The following is a 22,553-nucleotide window of genomic DNA, read 5'->3' as shown; positions in this document are numbered from 1 at the left end:
AAGCAGGGAGAGGAACCATTAGGACAAACTGAATTTTAGATAAAATAATCACTGCACTGCAGCCTGCTGACCACACAGAGCGGGCACCTGAGATCTTGGGCCCCTCTCAGCACCATAGGATAGTTTTCCCATTTTGTGGAAATGAAAAAAAAAATGACCTTATCCTCAGAATAATTCTCTTCCAAAAATAATCAGCAGATGAGCCATCAGCTTTCTCAGGACAGATTTATTTCAAGCAGATAACCCGTTCATCAATCAATTTAACTCAATTATGTCTGTATTGATCAGCTGAATACCTCAACTGGAAAGCCAGGGCAGCCAGTAGGATGCCCAGTAGCGTGTGCGGCTGAAGCTAGGCCAGGCTGAGCATCACAGCCACAAAGCACAGGCAGGCTTTGGCTGGTGAGGTTGATCTCCGTGCCAGGACAACATTAAATATGGCCCTACCCACCTACTATGCCTTTAGCTTCCCCCACGTCTATATACACAAAATTCACCAGAAGTCAGAGTCTTCCTTGACTTTTGCCCACTGCTGGCATTTTTAGTTTTGTTTTATGCACCTATCCAGAGCTCATTCTCTGAGTTAAAAACCTACAAGACAAAAGCCAGTTTCAACATTACAGCTTCAACAGTAGTCTCAAACCAACATGTATTTTATGGCTTGGATGTGAATTGTCCCTCACAATGCCATGTTTGAACACTTATTTCCCAGCTGGCACCACCATCTTGGGAGGTTGTGAAGCCCCTTGGATGTGAGGCTTAGCTTTCAGATGTGGGGCCTAGATCCAACTTCTGTCCTCTCAGCTTCCTTATCTGTGGAAATGTGAGGAAGGTGGGTCACAAAAGCTCTCTACCCCAGACCAAGCTAATCCCAGCCATGGATCTTTCCCTACCACGGGGGACCATAGACCTGAAAGTCAAAGCCCACGGAATCCTTCCTCCTTTGATTTACTGCCAGTCAGGCATTTGGTCACAGTGATGAAAAAAAAAAAAAACTAAAACAATACATAGTAACTAGAAATGTGCCATGCCATCTTGAGTTTGATCCTCTGCATCTCTAGAGAGTGGGGTGGGCTTTCTCTTTTGCCTTCAGAGTCTACAGTTATAAGTAAGCCCCAAAGTAGAGTGAGTCTAGGCAGTGTAGACAAAAGCTCCCGAACCACCCGACAGTTCACACTACAGGGCCAGGGGATGCTAACTCTTTGCCTACATTGCTTGAATCATTGAAATAAAGAAAGCTATATTAAGAGTAACTCTGGAAAGAACACGAAGAAAGAGTGCCCGTTGTGTCTTCACAGTGACAATCAGGTGAGGAAAGTCAGGGGGTCCGGGATATTTAAAATTATGCTTCCCTCCATTCCATCACATCTACAGGGAAAAATAACACCCACAAATATAGGACCATGAAATAAGCATTTTTATTTGATGGTCCCAATTTTCCCGTTCGTCACTGAAGGTTTGACTCACCTAACAGCCCAGATTGAAGTGTGTGACAGCATGCATTGCAAGATGAACTCTATCACAGAGAGACCAGAACCTTCTCGAGAGGACTGTTTGGCTTTATGCGCCATGGGGCAAGCCTCTTCCAAATGCACCATCCTTCTCTGTGCTTGTCCATGGGTATCGCTGTTGCTTTTCACTTGTTCGTTTCCCATCAAGCACCTCTGCACCGCTGAGGATGAGCTTGCCACTTTAACTAAAGTGATACCGAATACCTAGCACTTTGTCTAAAAGTAACTCTTTGAACGTTGTGCGCTGTGCTGCCGCAGTGGCCGGTCTGTCCTCATAGCCCTGTGACGTGGGCATAGGGATGAGGTAGCATCACTGGCCCCAGCCAAAGGCCAACAAGAATAGGAAGACAGCCAGCTGTTGTGAGAAGGTTTGTGGGGCATCTCTGCAAGGGGGTTCTAGGATGTGTTACGTTTGGGGGTTTCTGTTGGGTAGTTTGGGGGAAGTGCTTGAGGGAGCGGGGCTTTGTTCATGATTGGATGCCAGTGGGAAGTGAAGGAGATCCTGATTGGTTGTCTTAATAAGTCTCACGTGTACCTGTGGATGGTGACAAGGAGGTAAGTAAAACTATAGTCAGCTTGGCTGAGGGGTGTTTGGTCATTTTCACAGATTGAATGATGTTCACGTTTGTGTGTGTGTGTGTGTGTGTGTGTGTGTGTTCAGTCCTGATTAGAAGGTCTCACTTTTTCCTTGATCCATCATGAATGCAGTTCTATGAAACTGACAGAGAGGTGAAGGCTCAAACCGGATGCCAGCAACGCAAAGACCTGGCTGAGCTTTGTGTGCCAGTCCCCAGGTGTCATGGCTGCTTCTCCGTGACAAAAAGAAGTTGGAGAGCTTGTTCACAGCCTCACAGCAAATGAACTGAGGAGGCATGATGCTAATACGATCCTTCCTGTCCCTGAGTTTAGCCACAGGGTTGTAATACAAGCTTATGAAAAAGTGTTTTATCCGCCTGATTTCCCAGGAGAGTCCCTCTGAGCTTCTTGGTAGAATCCAGGGAGAGAAGCACATTCAGTGGCAAAAACAATGTTGTCTGCTGGACTCCATAAGATCCTAAACCCAAATAATTTACCTAATTTCAGTGGCAGCCATTTTCCCACCCTGTTCTGCATCTCTGGAGAAGATGGACTTTTGTTCACGTGATTACACCTATGTAAAGAACACTGTTAGCTGATGATGTCCAATGTGGCTTGTTTTAGATTGTATCATAATTTTATGGTACATGTTATTTCTCTTCTGTGACTTTGTGCTGCATGTCTAGAGATGGGGAATGTGCAGGCATCAGGGCTGGGTAACAGTAGCTGGTCAGAAGTTGTCTCCCAGGTGAATGTCTGGCCTTTGAAATAACTGTCAGTCCAGAATGCAGACAAGCTGTGTTCCAACCAGATGTCCTCACGGCAGACCAACCTCATGCCCCAGGATTCTGAGATCTGAATTTAACAGAACAGCCCTTGTGGTGCAAACCCCCTGGAATAGCCAAGGTGAAGATGGTGAGACGGAGACCACCTGGCAAGGCTAGCCTGAGACCCATCTGGAGACTTCCCCAAACCTGACGTTCAATCATCAGTACAAATGCCTGGCCTTAGATGGGCCAGTGAACCATCTGTCCCCTGACAAAGCTCCCCACACCTACAGACAATGAGGTGTAGAGCCTGACACAGGGTGTGTTCTCAGTGGCAGGCTGAAGGAAGCAGATGATATCCTCAGTAAATGTTCCTTGTAAATATGAGCTCAGAATAAAGGTGTGCTATTTATTTAAACACTGCAGACAGTCGGCTTGCCATGAGGCATCATTAAGAGTTGCTGTGGAGTGCTCATGAGCAGGCTCAGTGGTTACAAGTACTTACTGATCCTCCATAGGACCCAGGTTTGGTTCCCAGCACCCCCACAATGGACCCTAAGCGTCTGTTACTCCAGTTCCCCAAGATCTGATGTTCTCATCTGGCTGGCTTCTGCAGGCAATTCATGCAATAAGATGTGCATAAAATTCATAATAGAACACAAATATAAAATTAAAAGAGAATTTTCTTAAAGAAAGGGGTTTCCTTGTCCTGAGATGGCTCAGTGGTGCTTACTGCTCTTGCAGAGGACCTGAGTTTGTTTCCTAGTACCCATGTCAGAGGTTTGCAACTGCTTATAATTCTAGCTCCAAGAGATCTGATACCATCTTCTAGACTCTTTGGGCATCTGCCCTCACACAGGTAATACCCACCTACATACACACATATACACATAATTAAAAATAAAAGAAATGTTTTTTAAAGATTTGGGTTTTTTTATATATGAATGCTCTATCTGCATGTACACCTGCAGGGCATCAGATCACATTATAGATGGTTGTGAGCCACCATGTGGTTGCTGGGAATTGAACTCAGGACCTCTGGAAGAACAGCCAGTGCTCTTAACTGTTGAGTCATCTCTCCAGCCCAAAGTAAAATTTTTTAAACAGTTACTATGTGTGGTTTCTGCAAATCTCTGAGGCTAGAAAGCACATGTGAACATGGAAATTGTGCTGTCAGACACTGCCAAAGCCTGAGAGCTGGGCTCCTGACTTCAGCTGCTCATGTCTTTTCCCATATCTTCTCCATACTGTGGCCAAAGGAAAAGCCTGAAATCACAGTCTGATGATGCCCCTCCCTTGTTACCTGCCTCCCATGGCCTTCAGTAGACACATCAAACTGCTCATCCCAGCCCCAAATGCCCTGGAATCCAACATCCTAACCCTCTAGTTCTACCCCTGTCATCTAGAAAGAGATATCTGCACATTTAGACCTGCACTCACATTCTCCCCTTCCTTCTCAGCTCCAGCCACTCAGCTCTGATTAGACGGCCCATGCTGTAAGAGTCTGTATGTCCCTGAACCACCTGTCCACTGAAACCTTTCATTTTCTTAACCTTAATGTATTTGTTCTTCTGACTGTGATAAGCATTACTGGAGAAATACTTGCACAAACACACACACACACAAGATTATTTCCAATGATGTTTATGATATTTTTTTCATTAGCAAGAAAATAGAGACAAGTTCTGGAGGGGGTTAAATAATCTGTGTATATCTATTTTGTGGTTATTAAGGAGCTAGAAAAATGAAGACAGGTCAGAAGAGATGACCACAGAAAGGTCCCCGTAGTATATTGTCCTGGGAGTACATATTTCTACACAATGGGCAGTCTCTCCTGGAGAAAGGGATAGATGAGCAGGACATTTTGTAGTCCTGGGCTATGGCTCTTCGGCGCCACAGGACCCTCAAACAACCCTGAGCAGGGACATCAAGTCATATAAAACATGCACATGCATGTTCTGCTCTTTTCCAACCAAAAATTTTCATTGTTACTTTGAGTAAATCAGATATAATGAAGTTTCCACAAAGACATGGTAGACTCAGAGGAAGCCATTGCAATCTTTGCCTGGGTATATTAACTACAGTTCACAAAACCTGTGATCAAATTCTTAAATTTGCCACTGATTTGATCTCTGACTTGTAACTTTACTTAACTGTTTGGACTTCACTTTCCTTTTCATACACCAAGGACAGAGGGGAGAAAAATACCTCCATGGTCTCTTTGGTACAGGGTGTTAATCTACTACAGTCAAGAAGTGTGAAATTTCAGTAAGAGTAACAACTGTCATAATTTTTAATGGTTAAAAGCACTGTTCTTATGTGTGTTCTATGACCAGTCTATCATAGAAAATCCAGCTGTGCACGTAACACTATTTTCTCCACTTCATGGAAGAAGACACTGAAGTCCAGAGATGAAATGTATTACCCTGATAATACACCGCCCTAACACCGTGGAGCTGGGGCCAATTTCCAGGCAGCATGGTTCCAGAATCTATGATGATCACACTGTGTGGTGTTTCAATGGAGGGTCATTGTCTTGTTGCTTAAGTATTCATTTTAAAAAAATGGTGTTGAGTAGGGAAAATGTGAAAAAACCAATATTAAATCTATAGCTGGTAAAGTCATCTCTGTAAAAGGCCAAATGCAAAAAGGGAGGAAAGGTTCTATTCCTGTATATTAACATTTTAGGATACATTTCTTCTATATGCTATAATGCGGTCCTGTCTATAGGCTTCTGTGTAACAAAAACATGCATAAAAGAAGGTGTCTCTGCTGTAGCGTTCTTATGAATTTTTTCTCAGCATCGATTGCACCCCACGCTGATGCTCTCAATTTTAATTTCACAGATGAAAGAACTCGGTGTCATCTTCTACAACTGCAGCTGCCTGGTCCTAGATTTACAAAGGATATTCGCTTTATATAGCTCATTAAAATTCAAGAGCAGAGTCCCTCAGACCTGGTCCAAGAGGCTCTATGGCGTCTACGACAATGAGAAGAAACTTCAGCTCCAATTGAATGAGACCAAGTCGCAAGCCTTTGTGTCGGTGAGTCATCCACCCTCACCGCTACACCTCCCAACTTTTGCCCTCCAAAAGTTATGCAGACTGGTTCCTTCACTCCTCCAGACATCCCCCATCACATGCCAATCTCAAAGCCTTTCTTTCTTATAATCCATTATGCCCATGTGGGCATGGGTGTATAGGTGGAAGACTATTAACTAGAAGGTGGGCAACATACTAAAGGCCTTTGAGGAAAACTGACTCTCCTGGAGTGTTGACTGGCTTAATATCATGCAGGTCTTACAGGCAGCCACACTGCTGTGTGAGTCTGTAAACACGACAGTACTGTCACATCCAAAAGATACTATTGCTCAACAGTCCCCACTGGGCTCAGGCTCTTACAATATTTTTGCACTTTCTTTTGCATCTTCCCTGAGCCCCTGAGGGTGGAGTGATAAAGATCCCACTGTGTCCATTGACAGAAGAAGACACTAAAGCTTTCCAGTGGCAGAAAGTCCATCACATGGGAAGCACCATGGAGGCGTCAGCTCCTTGGGCTGACACTATAGCTGGTGAGCTCGTCATCCATTACTCCCAGATGGATCTGACAGTAGGATTCTGATGAGACAAGTCAGAGCTAACCCACTCTGTAAAGCAGACAAAGACAGAGCTGAGCTATTTCCTTGGGAGAGGCCAGCACAAGGCCACCCCTGATGTCTGAGGCTCCTGCCTCTGGTGAAAAATAACACTCTGTCCTTACCTCCTGTCCCATCACCCCACTATCTACCCCACCATGCTGTCACTAGGAACTGGGAGTGTGTATATCTGGGCCTCCAACCCTGGTCTCCAAACTCTAGAACAACTAAAAATCACCTAGGAGGCATTTTTCAGTGCCAATTTATAAGGCTCCCAAAGTCCCCCTGGGCCTGAGCCACAGAATCTAGGGTAAGACATCATACATCTCACCTGAGTCATACTCCTGAGCTCATCTTAATTCTCAGCAAGTCTCCTCTAGACCAGTTCCCAAGTGGCTATTGTCCTTCGTGCACGGATGGATGCCAGGATGCTCACACCAAGGACTCTTAGGTACCAGAGAACATTTATCCAGAGCAACAAACTATATTCTTTTTACCCTTTTACATGAAAGCATGATGCGAATGCCCAGAGGACAGTGCAAGACAGTCAAAAGGAGGGTAATATTTGTCTAAAATAAAATAAAAATAAAAATTCACATAAATGTGAAGTGCAGAAAATGGATGTGAAGGACTTCGATGGAGCAGCGAGACTTATTTTCTAAGGTGGAGAATGCAGTGGCAAGTGGAATCGCTCCAGAGAGCCTTTTAGAAGCAGCATTTTCATTGCATCTCCAGACAACAATAGTACCTGAACACTAGAGTGTGTTCTCAGTAGGAAACAAATGACAGGATGCCTCAAGCAAGGGATCCAGAAAAATAGATGAGGAGCAACAAGAACTAAACTAAAGGAATGGGCAACCTTTTTAAGACAATCATGTAGCTTGAATTTAAGGTGTGAGTCTTAGAGATAAGTGAGTATGGTTTTTGTCTACATTTTAAAAAGCAGGTGTTGCCATATGTACCACAGAGAGCCTTAAGTCTTTAGATAAACCCACTGAAACTGCAAGGTCTTTGGTATTTCGTTGGTTGGTTATTTTTGTTTGTTTATTTTTTGTTGTTGGTTGTTGTTGTTGTTTTGATACAGGCTGGCCTTGAAATCACAGAGATCTGCCTGACTCTGCTTCTCTATCTCTGTCTATCTGTCCCTCTGCCCCTGCCTCTGCCTCTGCCCCTGCCCCTGCCCCTGCCTTGGCCCCTGCCCCTGCTCCTGCCTCTGCCCCTGCCCCTGCTCCTGCCCCTGCTCCTGCCCCTGCCCCTGCCCCTGCCTCTGCCTCTGCCTCTGCCCCTGCCTCTGCTTCTGCCTCTGCCCCTGCCTCTGCCTCTGCCCCTGCCTCTGCTTCTACCCCTGCCTCTGCCCCTGCCTCTGCTTCTGCCCCTGCCTCTGCCCCTGCCTCTGCCCCTTCCCCTGCCTTTGCCCCTGCCCCTGCACCTGCCTTTGCCTCCTTTGTCAGGATTAAAGGAGTGCACCAGCACTGCTTGGCTGCAAAATCTTTTTTCTGACCCCTTTTCACTAGAAATGACAGTGAAATCTTTGCTCCAATCTAAGGACACTTTTGACTTTTCATCCAAGAGATAGCCACAAAATGAATTGAAAAAACACATATTCTGATACTTTTTAAAAATTATATAATGCTTATTTTCTATTTTCACTTATTTGATTTGTTATTTTATTTTCTCATGCATGGTATCATATCTACCTTTAATTTAAGCCCAAGAAATACCAAATGAAAACCAATTTGACAATATATCTGTTAGAGAATTAATGCTTATCAGCTATGAAAAAATTATATCATCAAAAAACTATATCATCCAATCAATAAGTGATCAGGTGAGTCAAGCAGACAGTTTTTCAAGGATGAAAAACAAATGGCCAGTAAAATAGTTTTAAAATCAACATTTTTAGCCATCAGGGAAATGCAAATTAAATCCATCTCACCCCAGTTAGAATGACTATCATCAAGCAAACAAATGAAGGCCGAGTGTGGTGTGTGCCTGTAATCCCAGCACTTGGGAAGCAGAAGCGGATGAATCTCTGTGTGCCAGCCAGGTCTAAAAAGTGAGTCCAGGACAGCCAGGACTATAAGAGAAACCCTGTTTTGAAGAAAAAAGAAAAAAAAAAAAAAAAGGAAGGAAGAAAGAAAGAAAAAAGAAAATAAATGACAGAAAATGCTAGCGAGGATGATGGAAGAGAAGATATATACATTATAGTTCCTGGTGATGTAAATCAGTATAGAGACTATGAAAACCAATAGAGAGGTTCCTCAGAAACCTGAGAATCATATTATCACATGACCCAGCTATACCTCTTTTGAGCTCCTACTCGAAAAAATTTAGGTCAACACACCATAGAGACACTTGTAGATCCTTGTTTATTGTTATGATTTTCACAGAATGTGAGATACAGAACCAACCATGATGCCTTTCAGCAGATGAAAGGCTTTTTTAAGTGAGTGCATACACATATGCATTAATTTTATTCAACCATTAAATAATAAAATTATGGCCGGGCATGATGGCATATACCTTTAAATCCCAGCAGTTAGGAAGCAGAGGCAGGCAGATACTTGTGAGTTTGAGACCAGCCTGGTCTACAAGAGTTCCAGGACATCCAGGACTACACATAGAGAAACCCTGTTTCAAAATAGATAGATAGATAGATAGATAGATAGATAGATAGATAGATAGATAGATAGATAAGATAAGATAGATTTATTTTAAAAAATGGAATTATTTATTCTCAGGAAAATGGATGGAATTAGAGATATTGTTTAATGAAATAAGCCAGATTTAGAAGGATAAATCTCATGTTTTCTCTCATTGTCTTAGTTTGCTTTCTGTTGCTGTGATAAAACACCATGACCAACATCAAGCTGGAGAGGAAAGGGCTTACTTAGTTCATCTAAGTTTGTAGTTCATCATCCAGGGACACCAGGGAAGGGACTCAAGGTGAGGACCTGGAGGTGAGAGCTGAGCAGAGGCCGTGGAGGGTGCTGCTTACTGGCTTGCTCCTCATGGCTCGCTTAGCCTGCTTTCTTGTATGGTGCTAGAACCACCAGCCCAGGGACGGCACCATCTACAGTGATCTGGGCATCACTCATTGATCAAGACAATACTTCACAGAGTTGCCTACAGGCCAATCTCATGAAGAGACTTTGTTTTCAGTTAAGATTCCCTTGTCCCATATCTGTCTAGGTCTGTGTCAAATTGACAAAAGCCAACCAGTGCACTCATATGCAGTTTAGATTTATGTGTGTGGGCATATACAAGTACTTGTATTTGTCTATGGGTACACACACACACACACACACACACACACACACACACACACACACACACACACACACACACCGGGATTTTATAATTATTTGTTTATGATGATTTCCCCATATTTTATAAGGCTGTGAAAATTACATTCCCTCTTTATAATTAATAGTCCCATGACCTCACTCAATTCTTGGAAAGCAGCAATAAATAAGTAAATGTTATATTGGGTTTATTGGTAGTGATATTGGTGGAAAGTTCAAGAATGTGTATAGCTTTTTCAATGATATATGCCAAGCAAACAGCAAGGCAAGCTAATTTAAGTTATATGTATTTGTTGTTAAAAAAAAAATGATAAAATAGCACATCATATTTTTGGAAGCTGACAGTCCTAAAGTAAGTTGAATACATGCAGAGAAAATCTGAAGACTTGAAGAATCATCAGTCCTAAAATTACAGTTTTGATCATTTCTAACTCATTACAATTAAATACCAATTTCCAGTTATACGATAAGTAGAGTGTTGATCATTTTTAACTCGGTACAATTAAATACCAATTTTCAGTTGGGATATAAATAGGGATTATTTATAATTTTCTCATGAACCACAAATTGGTACTTGGTTAGATTTACCTATATGACTTTAAATGACTGGGTTTGACAGAAATGGGTGGTGGAGGGATTTGTGTCTTGTAGATTTTTTTTTCCACAGACCTTAATGGACTCAGGGGGAAAAGTGTGCATTTGCTTTCTAGGACAAAGCTTAGTTTACTCATGGTCTGTTGATATTGATCTGGGTGTGAGACAGGTTTCATTTCTTGTTCTTATTCGGTTCACCTGCCCAATAGTCAGGGCTACATTAGAGGAGAGGGGAAGACACTGAAAAGAGCTCAGGGCTGATCTGGGGGCAAAAATATACTATATTCCTTCTTAAAGTATCCACTCTATTTTAATACTTGTATTTTAACATTGTATTGAGTTTGTTATTTGCTGTGAACTCAGTCCTTTTAGAGTTTGTAGTTGCATGAGCTTCGCTGTATCCACAGGCTCTTCAGTCATCGGCACTGTCAAATTTCAGAATGCTTTCTTCACCCCAAGGGAACCCCGTAGTCATTAGCAGTTCCATCCTGTTCCCATCCCTCAGCCCTGGAAGCCTCTGGTCTGGTCCTTCACGCATGTGTCCTTCCAGGGAGATTTTATCTACATGCAGTATTACAAAACGTAGTCTTTTGTGACTGGCTTTTTTTCACCTCACATGTTCCAAGGTTTTAGCATAGATTTATATATAGTTACTTTGTTTCTTTTTATACCTAAATAATATTGCATTGTAAATATGCCATATTTTTGTTTAGATGTCTTTGGTTAATAGATATTTGGTGTTTGTCTTCTGGCTCTTGTGTATATGGCCTTGTGAACATTCATATCCAAGATTCTAACTACAAACTTTTTTCAAGTCTTTGGAGTTTATGCTTAGGAATAGAGTTGCCAAGTGCTGATTTTTTTTTTATATATACTATTATACTGCTTTCAAAATGGGTTGAGCCATTCTAAAATCCTACTTGTCATGTGCCTGTGCTCCTGTCAACACTTGTTATTTCTGGCTCACGTTAGCCTTCCTAGTGAACATGAGCTACGTGTCACTGTGTGCTGATTGCATCTTTCATTGTGTGCAGTGTCCACTGGGAGCTCTCTTAGGAGAGTTCTCTGCATTCTCCACATGTGGCAGATTTGCAGATGGACTGTTTGCAAATCCTTTCTCCCATTCTGTGAGTTTTCTTTCCATTTTTGGTTCCATCTCAATATATATCTTCTAGAGAGACAGCATGGGCTTCTAAAAACCCAGGAGACCATTATGAAGTAAATCAGAAACCTACTAAATTTTCTACAAAGTGCATACTAAGTGAGTGTGCAAAATAAAATATGCATGCATCTAGCACTTACCGATCCAAGAGAAAACCTAGACCAAGCCAGACACTGGGTGCCTCAAGAGCTCTTGATTGGTAAAAAAGGCAGCTGAAACATAAAGTGGGCTCTGCAGTCACGCCTTCCACTTCAACTGTGGGATAAAGAAACACCTCAGGAAGCTCACCACGTTCCTTCTAGTGCTGAAGGGAATGTAGCAGCCTCCTCTATACAGGGGAAGTAGGTAGCATCCTAGCCAAGCAGTGCATCTTTTTTTGTGTTTTTATATATTAGGGAATGTATATACTGCTTATAAAGGTAGAACCAAGCTCCTGGGTGCAAAGACCCTGGTGGAAATAATCATGCCTTCCCCTGACAAACACACGGAGCTCCTGCCAAGCCTTAGGCATCATGTTATGCAAAGGGAACTCAGGAAAGACTAAGGCGGATAAATGCTGATAAAGGTGTCCACACGTGTTTGAGAAAAAAAAAAATTAGAATGCACCTACTCCAACTAGTAATAGAGGGAGGTCAGGGTGAGACAAACCTGCAACACTTATCAATTTATGCAATGCATTTGTGTTCATTTCACAGCAACTTACTGAGCATGCAATATGTGCATGGTACAAGGTGCGAGGGTTGTACAAAAAAAAAAAAGAAAAATAGCACAGTCCAAAAGCTGGCAGATAAGTAAGCACACCAACAAATGAAACTGTATTGTATAGCAGGTGCTAGACTGATGCGCCATAATAAATGAGCTCACCTGGACCACTGACACATGCCACCTGCCTAGACCTGAGCCCGGAGCATGATGGGCACATGGGGGTATCTGCTGATGGAACAGTAGCTGCAAGCCCATGACTCAGCAAAAGAGCAGACTGTTCTCCTATTTGGTCCTCAGAGTGAGCCAGAGTAAGAGAGTGCGATGCCTGGTAACTCCATTAAGAAGCAAACTAGGCAGGCCTGGTGGTGTCTGTAGTCTCAGTACTTAGAGATTGCTATAAGCTCAAGGTCAGCCTGGGCTACAGAGGGATTCCCAGGACAGCTAAGGTTACACAGTGGGACTTTGTCTCAGGGGAGGAAGGAAAGGATAGAGGGAGACAAAGGGAGGAGAGTGGCAAAGGCTGGAAGGAAGGGAGACAAATGGTGGAAGGTGTATACTAGCGTTCTTGGGTGGAATCTGGTCTAATTCACTAAAGACCTCATTCTGCCATGGCATCGGGCACAGTGGCCCATCAACCACTCCCCCACGGAAACGTGCTTCTCTCCGAAAGCAAAGGCCAGTTTGGGATCCCAGGATGAAACTCAGGAAGTTCTTACTTCGATGTTTTTTGACACATTTCGGAGCCTGGGAACCTATCCAGACGTAGTTTCCTCAGCTGTTCCGTGGCACACTGAGCCATGTCTAAGACAAACCAAACAGACTGAGGAAATCAAATCATGAGAATGAATCATTATAAGGATATAGGAAAACGAATAAAACACAGCCCCTAAAGTCAAGATCAAACAGTCTAGCTGACGAGAGGTAAGTGCGTGCAATTACATCTCTGAATGTGCCAACTATGATGGGCAGCAAATTCTGGGGGTGGATTGTGCAAAGGTTTGTACAAGAGTATGGAGTCACTGATGCCATCGGACAGCATGATTGAGATGGTCAAGATGGGACTGGGATGTAGCTCAGTGGTAAAGGGCTTGCCTAGCCTAAGAAAGCCAGGGATGGAGAGACAGAGAGAATAAAGGGGAGAGGAAGGGAGTGGATAAGAAAGAAAGAGAAGCATACACCCTGGGGTCACAGAGGTGGGAGAGGTTAGCCTCTGTCTGAAGATCTAAGAAGAAAGAAACCAACTAACAAAGAAAGAAAATGTCATGGGAGGCATATATTTAAGTTGCAATTTAGAGAGCATATCCAGTAAGACAAGCAGGGAAGGCCCAGAGGGCCCAGCTGAGTCAATGTCCAGAAGCAGAGAAGCCAAGGACAACAGCCGTGGGCTGGGGGTGCATAGGGGAAAGACAGCAGCCAGGGACATTCATCCGCAAGGCGGGAAGGATCTCATCTTGAAAGCCATGTGTGCCCATCTCTTAAGGGCAAGGCAACTGGTTAGGAAGAGCATTTGGCATCATAAAGTCACCAGGGACTGAGTGAGGCCCCAGTTCCTGAAGGAGGAGGAATCAGGAGAAAAAGGACCAGAAGTTCTCAAGATCTCAGTTCCAGTAAGAGATAAAGTTCTCTCTCTCTCTCTCTCTCTCTCTCTCTCTCTCTCTCTCTCTCTCTCTCTCTCTCTCTCTCCCTCCCTCCCTCCCTCCCTCCCTCCCTCCCTCCCTCCCTTCCTCGCTCCCTCTCTCCCCCCCATCTCTGTGTGTGTGTGTGTGTATGTGTGTGTGCGCAGGCACGCACGAGCACACATACATGTGCGCATGCTAGGAAAAACACAGGACTGTCGGTCCTTGCTCTGAAACTGTTTGAATACATTTTCCCGACTAAAGAATAGAAGTTTATTTTCATTCTAAAATAAAAATAGTTAATAAAAAGTATGGAGGCTCCAGTTTCAGTAAATCTGACTCCTTCACACAAGCATACATGTATCCCAAACACCAAATGTACATAAAAATAAATAAATTATAGAAAGTATACCCTGTTTATCACTGGCCAAGAGGACTTCATCACCTTTCTCTCTGCTGACGAAAGCAACTTAAGGGAGGAAGGGCTTATTTTGACTTGCAATTCAGGGGGAAATCCATCACGTGATAAAGACGGAGCAACACAAGGAGGAGGCAGCTGCCCACATCATATCTGCAGCTGTGAAAGAGCGGAAGATGAATGCTGGTGCTATTTGCTTTCTCTTTTTATGCACTTCAGAATCCCAGCCCATAGATCAGCATCAGCCACATTACAGGTGGGTCTTTCCACCTCAGTTTACCTAATGTAAAAATTCTCTCAAAGACATGCCCATTGGGCTCATCTCTTCAATGACTCCAGAGCTTGCTGAGTTAATAATCAATTTTACTTATCACAAGAACTTTCTGGTCAGGGGTTCCCGGAGTGTGTGTACCCTTAATATGCCTCTGTATAACCTCTTTGCCCCTACTGTGGGAGGTGTCCACTGCAGTACCATCATTCTGTGAGCTATGTAATTGAATTTCTACAAATGCAGGATAAGGAATGGGGGGATAAATGCCTTGGGAACTGTTATTGTCCAGTGTTGCCCTTTATTCCATAAACCTTTATCCTCCCTTTTGCGCACCTATGCTAAACCCAGGGAATTTCTTGCCAGAGAAAGACAAGACTTACAGCAAATATTCTTTTCAATCCTCTCCACTGGGGGAAAAAAAAGGAGACTCTGAAGTATTTCTTCCCCTTGCTATATCAACTGCATCTAAAGACAACTTGTTTTTATTTAAAAAAAAAAAAAAAAAAAAAAAAGTTCAGCTGTGAGAAAAGTACCTCCAGCATAATTTGCCTCTTTTTTCATTTTGCTCATGCCTGGCAGAATATCCTTCTCTGCCTCTCTTGATGGATTTAGGCACCACAGGAGCTTCAGTTTTCCTTAGAAGTTATTGATGACTGTCTCTACAATCAGCATTCCTCTTCCTGACTCCATGAAAGATCCAGGAAAAAACTAAGATTTTTAAATTTGTGTCTTGGATGTTTTTATGACCAACATCACTTCCCAGATGCAATGACTTCTAGGATAAATCGCTTGCTATATATGTATATAAATCTGTAAGTAATATTTTAGAAATTCATCAGCCATATATAACAGGGAGGGATCCTAGAATCACCTAAGGCTGAAGCAGGTAACTCTTAAAGTAGCAGGGTCTGCACTGAAATAAAAAATTCTCCCCTGAGACAGACTTCAAGGACTTGAAACACATCCTGCCTCAGTTGACAAAACAGGAAGTAACTTTGTTGCAATCTGATCAAAAAGAAAAAAGGAGGTTTATATACCATGTAACTAACAATATACCAAGACCTACCATCATGAAGAAACATTTGAAATGCTTTTGACATTTAACTACCTAAAGTTAAACTCTAACATCTTGGATTTTATATCTTTACAGAATTCTCCCAAACTCTTTTGCCCTAAGAATAGAAGCTTTGACATCGATGCCATCTACAGCGTGATTGATGATGCCAAACAGTATGTGTACATTGCTGTTACCGACTACCTGCCTATCTCCAGTACCAGCACAAAAAGGTCAGGGACTTTCCGACCTGTACCATGGGGTCCTCAGGCCTCTGGTCTGAGATGCTGTCAGGCTGTATCAGGAAGAGCACACTCTGCCAGGGTGCCTCATGTGCACCTGCAATTTTCTCATTATGCATTTCTTCCCCCAGAGGGCTCAGAGGTTAAGAGCACTAACTGCTCTTCCAGAGGTCCTGAATTCAATTCCCAGCAACCACATGGTGGCTCACAGCCATCTATAATGTGATCTGATGCCTCCTTCTGGCCTGCAGGTGTATGTGCAGGCAGAATACTATATAAATACTAAATATATCTTTTTTTTAAAAAGTGGGCCCAATTTAAAGGCTTGGGGTGTCACTCTGCAGGAGTGCCTCACTAGTTTTTTTCTACAATCATAGGTGCAATCTCAAAAAGAATGTAGAGTAATTAATAGAAAACTATACCCCTCTGTTCCTCAATGTGAGGGAGAAATGGATTTAAAATGCATGTTCTCAGACAATGCACCCTTCCATGTGAGAAGAAAAGTATCTTTACAGTGGATAGTGTCTCAGTAATTCCTCGCTGTTTGGTCACATAGCAATTTGGAAATGATTCAGGGCCAGAATCTACTACAGAGAGTTAGGGAGGACAATCACACACAATGTGGGACCACTTCCAGTCCTTTGCTTGCTTGCTGGAAGGGCAGATCTTTGGGTGCCCTTTTGGAAACACTTTCCAAAATGCTCATTTCTGACTACAAATGAAGACTTTCATCTTTCAGAAAAATTATAATTTCAAAATAGCCATTTAGTAAGCTTACATGATTAAGTGTGCCATACATTACTTGAATACTTTTCATCTTGCCAATCCCACATATGCATAATATGCAGCATCTTTATGCAAATGATTGTAACATTGCAAAAAAAGCCTGCCAGAAACGGGTCACCTAATGACAGCAGGAAAGCGTTTTGAGCTGTAAGAGGCACATTATTAACACAGAGCTACTTTAAAACATTATCGTCTTTTGAATGCTCATGGATCTCCCCACACATTTTTTCCATTGTTCCTCTTCTTTATGATCCTCTCATTTCTTTGTTTATTTGGCTTTGACTAAATTTTAGATGTCAGCTTCTGTCTAGAAACATAACACATGGTGTCTGGTTGCCCTATTACTAAGGAGAATGGGGGGGCCAAGTTCATAGGGTTCTAGGAAGATGATGGCTCAAAATTTTGCTCCATGGCCCCTTGTGGGCAAAACTGAGGTCTTTTATAGTCTGAGGGGGTAGGTTGTGGTAGTTGGTGTTGCACACCTGTAATCCCAGATCTTGGGAGGCTAAGACAGGAGGCTCATGAGTTCAAGATCATCCAAGGCTACCTAGGTTAAAACCAGGCTAGGCTACAGGGTGAAACCTTGTCTCAACGAAACAAAAACTTTACAAGTAGGGGGAAATGTGAAGAATGTTAAAAAGCCAGAGACCAAACTGAAAACTCGCATCTTGGTTATTTATCCTTCCAGCTGTCATTCAAACGCTTCTTGTACTGCGTGTGAAGACTGCGTGATGAAACTCATTGTTTTGTGTGCTAACTTTTAAAAATTAAATTATAAAAAGAAACACTTATTCACGTCAAATACAGAGGGAGTCAACAGACCAAAGAAAGATTCCACCAAGCCCAGCTCCATAAATAAATAAGTTTATTAGGACTACTTATAGGGACATGGACAGAAACAAAATAAAATTTCAAGCCTATACTTTCAGCTTTCCAAACAAAAGGGCACCAAAGAGAACTACGTAGCTCAAACATTCCGATTGTAATTACATTCTTCTCAATCATGTGAATAAATTGTATTTAGAAATCAAACTTCCCTTGTGCTTACATAATTCTAAAAAGGGGGAGGTTCAAAGGTGAATTCAGTGTGCTTGTACAGTTAATTACTCTCTTGGACTTAAAATTTACTCTCTTCACTGCCAAATACCTGAATAAGAGGTGGAAAGTTGTGAACTCTCAAGAGTCAGAAATTATTTAAACACACACTGTCTGTCAGAGAGGATGCTGGAATTTCTGCTTTTTGAGGTAACAGAGAGAGAGAGAGAGAGAGAGAGAGAGAGAGAGAGAGAGAGAGAGAGAGAGAGAGAGAGAGAGTAAATTCTGAGCAGAAAAGCACATATCAGAAGCCCACATGGGGCTCCAGCTCAGACAGAGAGCACTTGCCTAACACTTGCTCTAAGTTTATTCTCCCACACCACAAACAAATCGTGACCACCAAAACTAATGAAGTAGAGCAAGGCATGACGGCAGACGTGTATGAAGATACCACGAGAAAACCTGTGACTTTGGATGCTAACCTGAAAGGTTATTTTTTTATTACATTAAAAAAAAAAAAAAAAAAAAAAAAAACAGAAAGCCCAATTTCACTTGTTCCTGCCAGAGCAGACAAGTGTTCTTTCTCTCAGAAATTCACTGGCTAGGTCTCCGTTTGGAGCTGTCCCTGATTTGTCCCTGATTCTCAATCATGTGGAGTGTATCTTTCAGAAGAAAATAGGTAGATGTGTGAAGGATTAGTGAAAATACGAGCTGATTCACCCCTGAGCTTCAGTAACCCTCTCCTCTTGCAGTTTAGTCAAAGTCTAAAAATATCAAATGGAAAGTTCCAGAAAAAACAATTTGTGTAGAGGGGATGAATATGATCAAAATATATTGTATGAAATTCTCAAAGAAATAATAAAATACTGTTTTAAAACCAATTTATGGGTTTTAATAGGTTTTATTATAGTATAATACAATGCTAAAATTGTTCTACTTGTAGTTACTATTGCCAATAGCTTATTTGCTGAGTCTGCACACTGAAGAACAGAAGTTTTCCAGGCCTCCACTGGGGAGGTCGCTGGAAGATCTCCACAGATAAGGGAAAACGACTATACTAACAGCTTTCATTCATATATAAATTTGACAACCGTCTGCTGAGATGTGTGCACTTATGATTAAGGCACGAATGTATGTGATCCATGGAATGTCATCTGAAGGGGACAGAGGAGCTCGGGGAAGATTAGAACACAGACGTGTGAGTGACTGAAGGTGTGTGCAGAGACTAGCACAGTGAAAGGTGCCCACGATGTCATGGCAGATTTAGAGGGAGTTCACTGAAGGCGTGTTACCTAAATTGCATCATAAAGCATTCATGAAGTAGACAAGAAAGAGGGGGCAAGTGGAAAAGAGATTTTTTCCAGGTGAAGGGGACAATATGAGCAAACATCAGGGTGGAAGAGAAAGCCAGCCACGTGGGTTCAATGCTGGATGGCAGAGCCGAAGGTAAGGCAGCGAGAAAGCACACTGGAGAGGAAGCAGGCATGGGGAGCAAGGTGTGTGGGTATGGGATTTGGGGGGAGGCTCTAACGAAAGGAACAGCAGGACCACATCTGCTTTTAGACGTCACCTGAGTGGTCATAGAGGTGCCAGGCATAAGAGCTGAGGCACAGGGGCCAATGTAGAGTACAGGGCTGGGGTGACAGTTCACCATCATCCCTAGAAATTGATCGAGAGAATTCTAGGACCATTCAGGATTTTGGTCATGCAAGGATCAAGAGGAAGGTGCACTTCCTTTTGGGGGGATAAGTACCCTGCAGGTGCTCAGAACTGGAATTGGGTTGTCCAAGCAAAAGAGACCAGAAGGAGCTGAGGGAGTGGGGACTTCGGGTATCATAAATCTGTCACCCACCAGGACTAAAGTACAGGCATCATGTGACAAGAGAGGGAGCACCTGGGGCAGGAAGGTCAGAAACGGAGAGCAGCCCCCTGGAGATGCCGCAGTTACAGCATCGACAGGCCACAGTTCCTAATAACATGGCCTGAGCCTGGAGTCAGGACAGTGTTTGAATGAGAAAACAGGATCCCTACAAAGAGGAGCCAGAAAATGGCATGAGGCTTAGTGAAGACAGGACAATTTCCTGATTTGTCTTAACTTGAGGACTAAGTGACACTCCTGAAGTGACACAATGGAGGATGGGGAAAGCAGAAGGCTACTTGCCTACCTTAAGCCAAGGGACCAAGTGGTATAGGAACAAATGGCAAGAGCCTAGACGCCATGCCTTCTGGAAGAACTGGCGATAGAGGAGACTGTTAGTTAGCCTGATGCAGGATTCCCAGTGTCCATCCCAGAGGAGGGAGAGAAGGGAGCTGTGGGAGCCTGGGTCCAGAAGGTGGTGCTGAGGACAATCTGGAAAGAAGAACATGGAACAACTCACATAAGCAAATCAGAAACTCACTGGGGGCGAGGAGGGAGGGAGGGAGGGAGGGAAGGATGGAGGGAGGGATGGAGGGAGGGAGAGAGAGAAAGAGAGAGAGACAGAGAGAGAGACAGAGAGAGAGAGACACACACACACAGAGAGAGAGAGAGAGAGAGAGAGAGAGAGAGAGAGAGAGAGAGAGAGAGGGAGAGAGAGGGAGAGAATGTGTTGGAGGGGGTGATTTATCAAAGAATACAAGCTGGCATGGTGCTGTGCAAGACTCCTAGCTAGAATTCCACTCAAAAGCAGATGCTTAGAGCGCAATGAGGCCTGGATAGTGTTGGCGGTCCACTGAGGACAACCCGGGGTGGTCAGTCCATCTGAGCACTAGATACACATAGTTCACCCCACAGACCTGAGGTCTTCTCTAAGGCAGCAGGAGATCCCAGAAAAGCATCATTTCTTGGTGCCTAGTTCCAAAGGCCTGTATCATCGGTCTATCCTGCAAGATGGTTGACATGTTACAAAATAACATAATGCTTAAAAGAAACAGTTGTCTAGTAAAAATTTCTTTTGCAAGCAGTTTTCTTTATTTGTTTTTCTGCAGGACATACTGGCCAGATTTGGATGGGAAAATAAGAGAAGCCTTAGTCTTACGAAGCGTTAAAGTCCGGCTGCTCATAAGCTTCTGGAAAGAGACGGACCCCCTCACGTTTAACTTCATCTCATCTCTTAAAGCTATTTGCACTGAGATAGCCAACTGCAGCTTGAAAGTTGTAAGTGCAGTGTTGACTGTGTTATTAAATAAAAGGGGCTTATTCCCCTTGCGTGTCTATGAAAGCTGTCAGCTACACACACACACACACACACACACACACACATGCAGAGAGAGACAGAGACAGAGGGACAAAGAGAGGTATAGAGGCCAGAGATCAACCTCAGATATTTTCCTCAGTTGCTCTCCACCTTATTGTTTTGAGACAAGGTCTCTCACTGAGCCTAAAGTTCACCGATATGGCTAGATTGGCTAGCCACCAAGCTCCAGGGGCCACCCTCTCCATCTTCTATAACTCATGTTATAGACACGTGCCGGTGAATCCTTATGTGGATGCTAGGAGTCCAAACCCAGTGTCTCATGCATGCACAGCTAGCAATTTACCCTTCTAACTGTCTCCTCAGCCCCTTCAGAAACAGTTTATTTGACCTGCTTCATTCACCTGCTAATCTTATTTGTAACACTGACAAAGAGTTGAAACATCTATTAATACACACCGACCTTGCCCACCATCCCACTAGCCCAGACTCCTGGGCTTTCTCCAGTCTCCCATGTCACATGCTAATCCATCTCTGGATTCCTAGAGGAAAGCAAGGTAGGAAATGCTAGTTCCTTGTTTCTGTGACTTTTGTCACTACTATGACAGAATATCTGACAAAAGGCAACTTAAAGGAGGAAGGGCTGATCTGAGTGCACTGTTCGGTGGTGGCTGGGACTCGTGTCATGCTGGCATGAGTTGACTTGTTACATCCTGGCCTGTCAGGGTTTGGGGCTGTTCCTAGGGACAGGCTATAACCCATAAATCCCACCCCTAGCCATAGACTACGTCTTCAGGTAGGTCCTACCTCCTAAAGGATCTCCATCCTCCAAAATATCACCAGCCACCAGAGACCAAGTGTTCAAACACATGAGCCCATGGGAGAATCTCAGGTTCAAACCACAGAGCACACGGAAGTGCTAACTTAACTTAGGTTCTTCTTTGATTTTTCTTGCCTCCTCCCCTCAGGACCTTTGTGTGTGCTATTTCCTCTGCCTACAATCCTCCGTTTTCAAACCCAAGTCCCTAAACTCAAAATCTGTGTGCTGAGACCCCACTCTGTGGCAGGCCCTGGGCTTCCTGAGGTGTTTATCAACACATAGTGACAGGGTCTCTGAACTATCTGTCTTGAATCAGCTTCCAGAATGTCCCTGGCCCTTCAATAGCCCAGAGACAAGCAAAGCAGAGTAGTGGGGGGCTCGATAGTTGGGCCTAGAGGTGGTATGTGTCCTTCCGGCTGCGGTTCCCTTCCAAACATCACTCTCACAGTGACACCAAAAGGCAGGTGAGGCATATGAGTATGGTCAGAAGAACAGCTGTGTCCCACCCAGATGAAAGACCGGGCTCAAGGATTATCCTGGTTGCACAGTGTTAGCGCCCATTATATGTTTTCCTTTCTTCCCACACAGAGAACCCTAGAATCCCTGTCTCTGTACAACTCTGTACTTCACTGCTTACTTTTTTTTTTTTTTTAGCTGAAGCAGACACCTGCATGTCTGTGCACTCACAAGTCATTCTAAGTATTGAAAGTATGAAAGCAGGTCTGCGGTTACTACCAATCAAGTGTCTTATAGGCCAGACCTGAAAGTAAATTAAATATCCAAGACCGGGTGAGGATGCTAACTGGGATGCGAAATCAAACACTGGGGATGGAAGCAGAAATTGATGCAGGGAGCCAGGCAAGGCCTAAATGACCAGCCTGGCT

The 22,553-nt window shown here is 43.4% G+C and overlaps 1 protein-coding gene across 3 annotated transcripts in view; it reads left to right on the top strand.

The window, feature by feature from the left end:
• The window catches only part of Pld5 (phospholipase D family member 5), a 327,098-nt gene that overhangs the window by 294,258 nt on the left and 10,287 nt on the right, over positions 1 to 22,553 (top strand). For all 3 annotated transcript variants that reach the window (XM_051147946.1, XM_051147947.1, XM_051147948.1), the window contains 3 exons: positions 5,701 to 5,898; positions 15,710 to 15,846; positions 20,644 to 20,812. In XM_051147946.1, coding sequence (XP_051003903.1) covers positions 5,701 to 5,898; positions 15,710 to 15,846; positions 20,644 to 20,812 — 504 coding nt within the window. The remainder of the gene's footprint in view (positions 1 to 5,700; positions 5,899 to 15,709; positions 15,847 to 20,643; positions 20,813 to 22,553) is intronic.

Source organism: Acomys russatus, chromosome 6, assembly GCF_903995435.1.
Source record: "Acomys russatus chromosome 6, mAcoRus1.1, whole genome shotgun sequence".
In the NCBI taxonomy this organism is placed as follows: Eukaryota; Metazoa; Chordata; class Mammalia; order Rodentia; family Muridae; genus Acomys; species Acomys russatus.
This window is presented reverse-complemented; position numbering and strand designations above follow the sequence as displayed.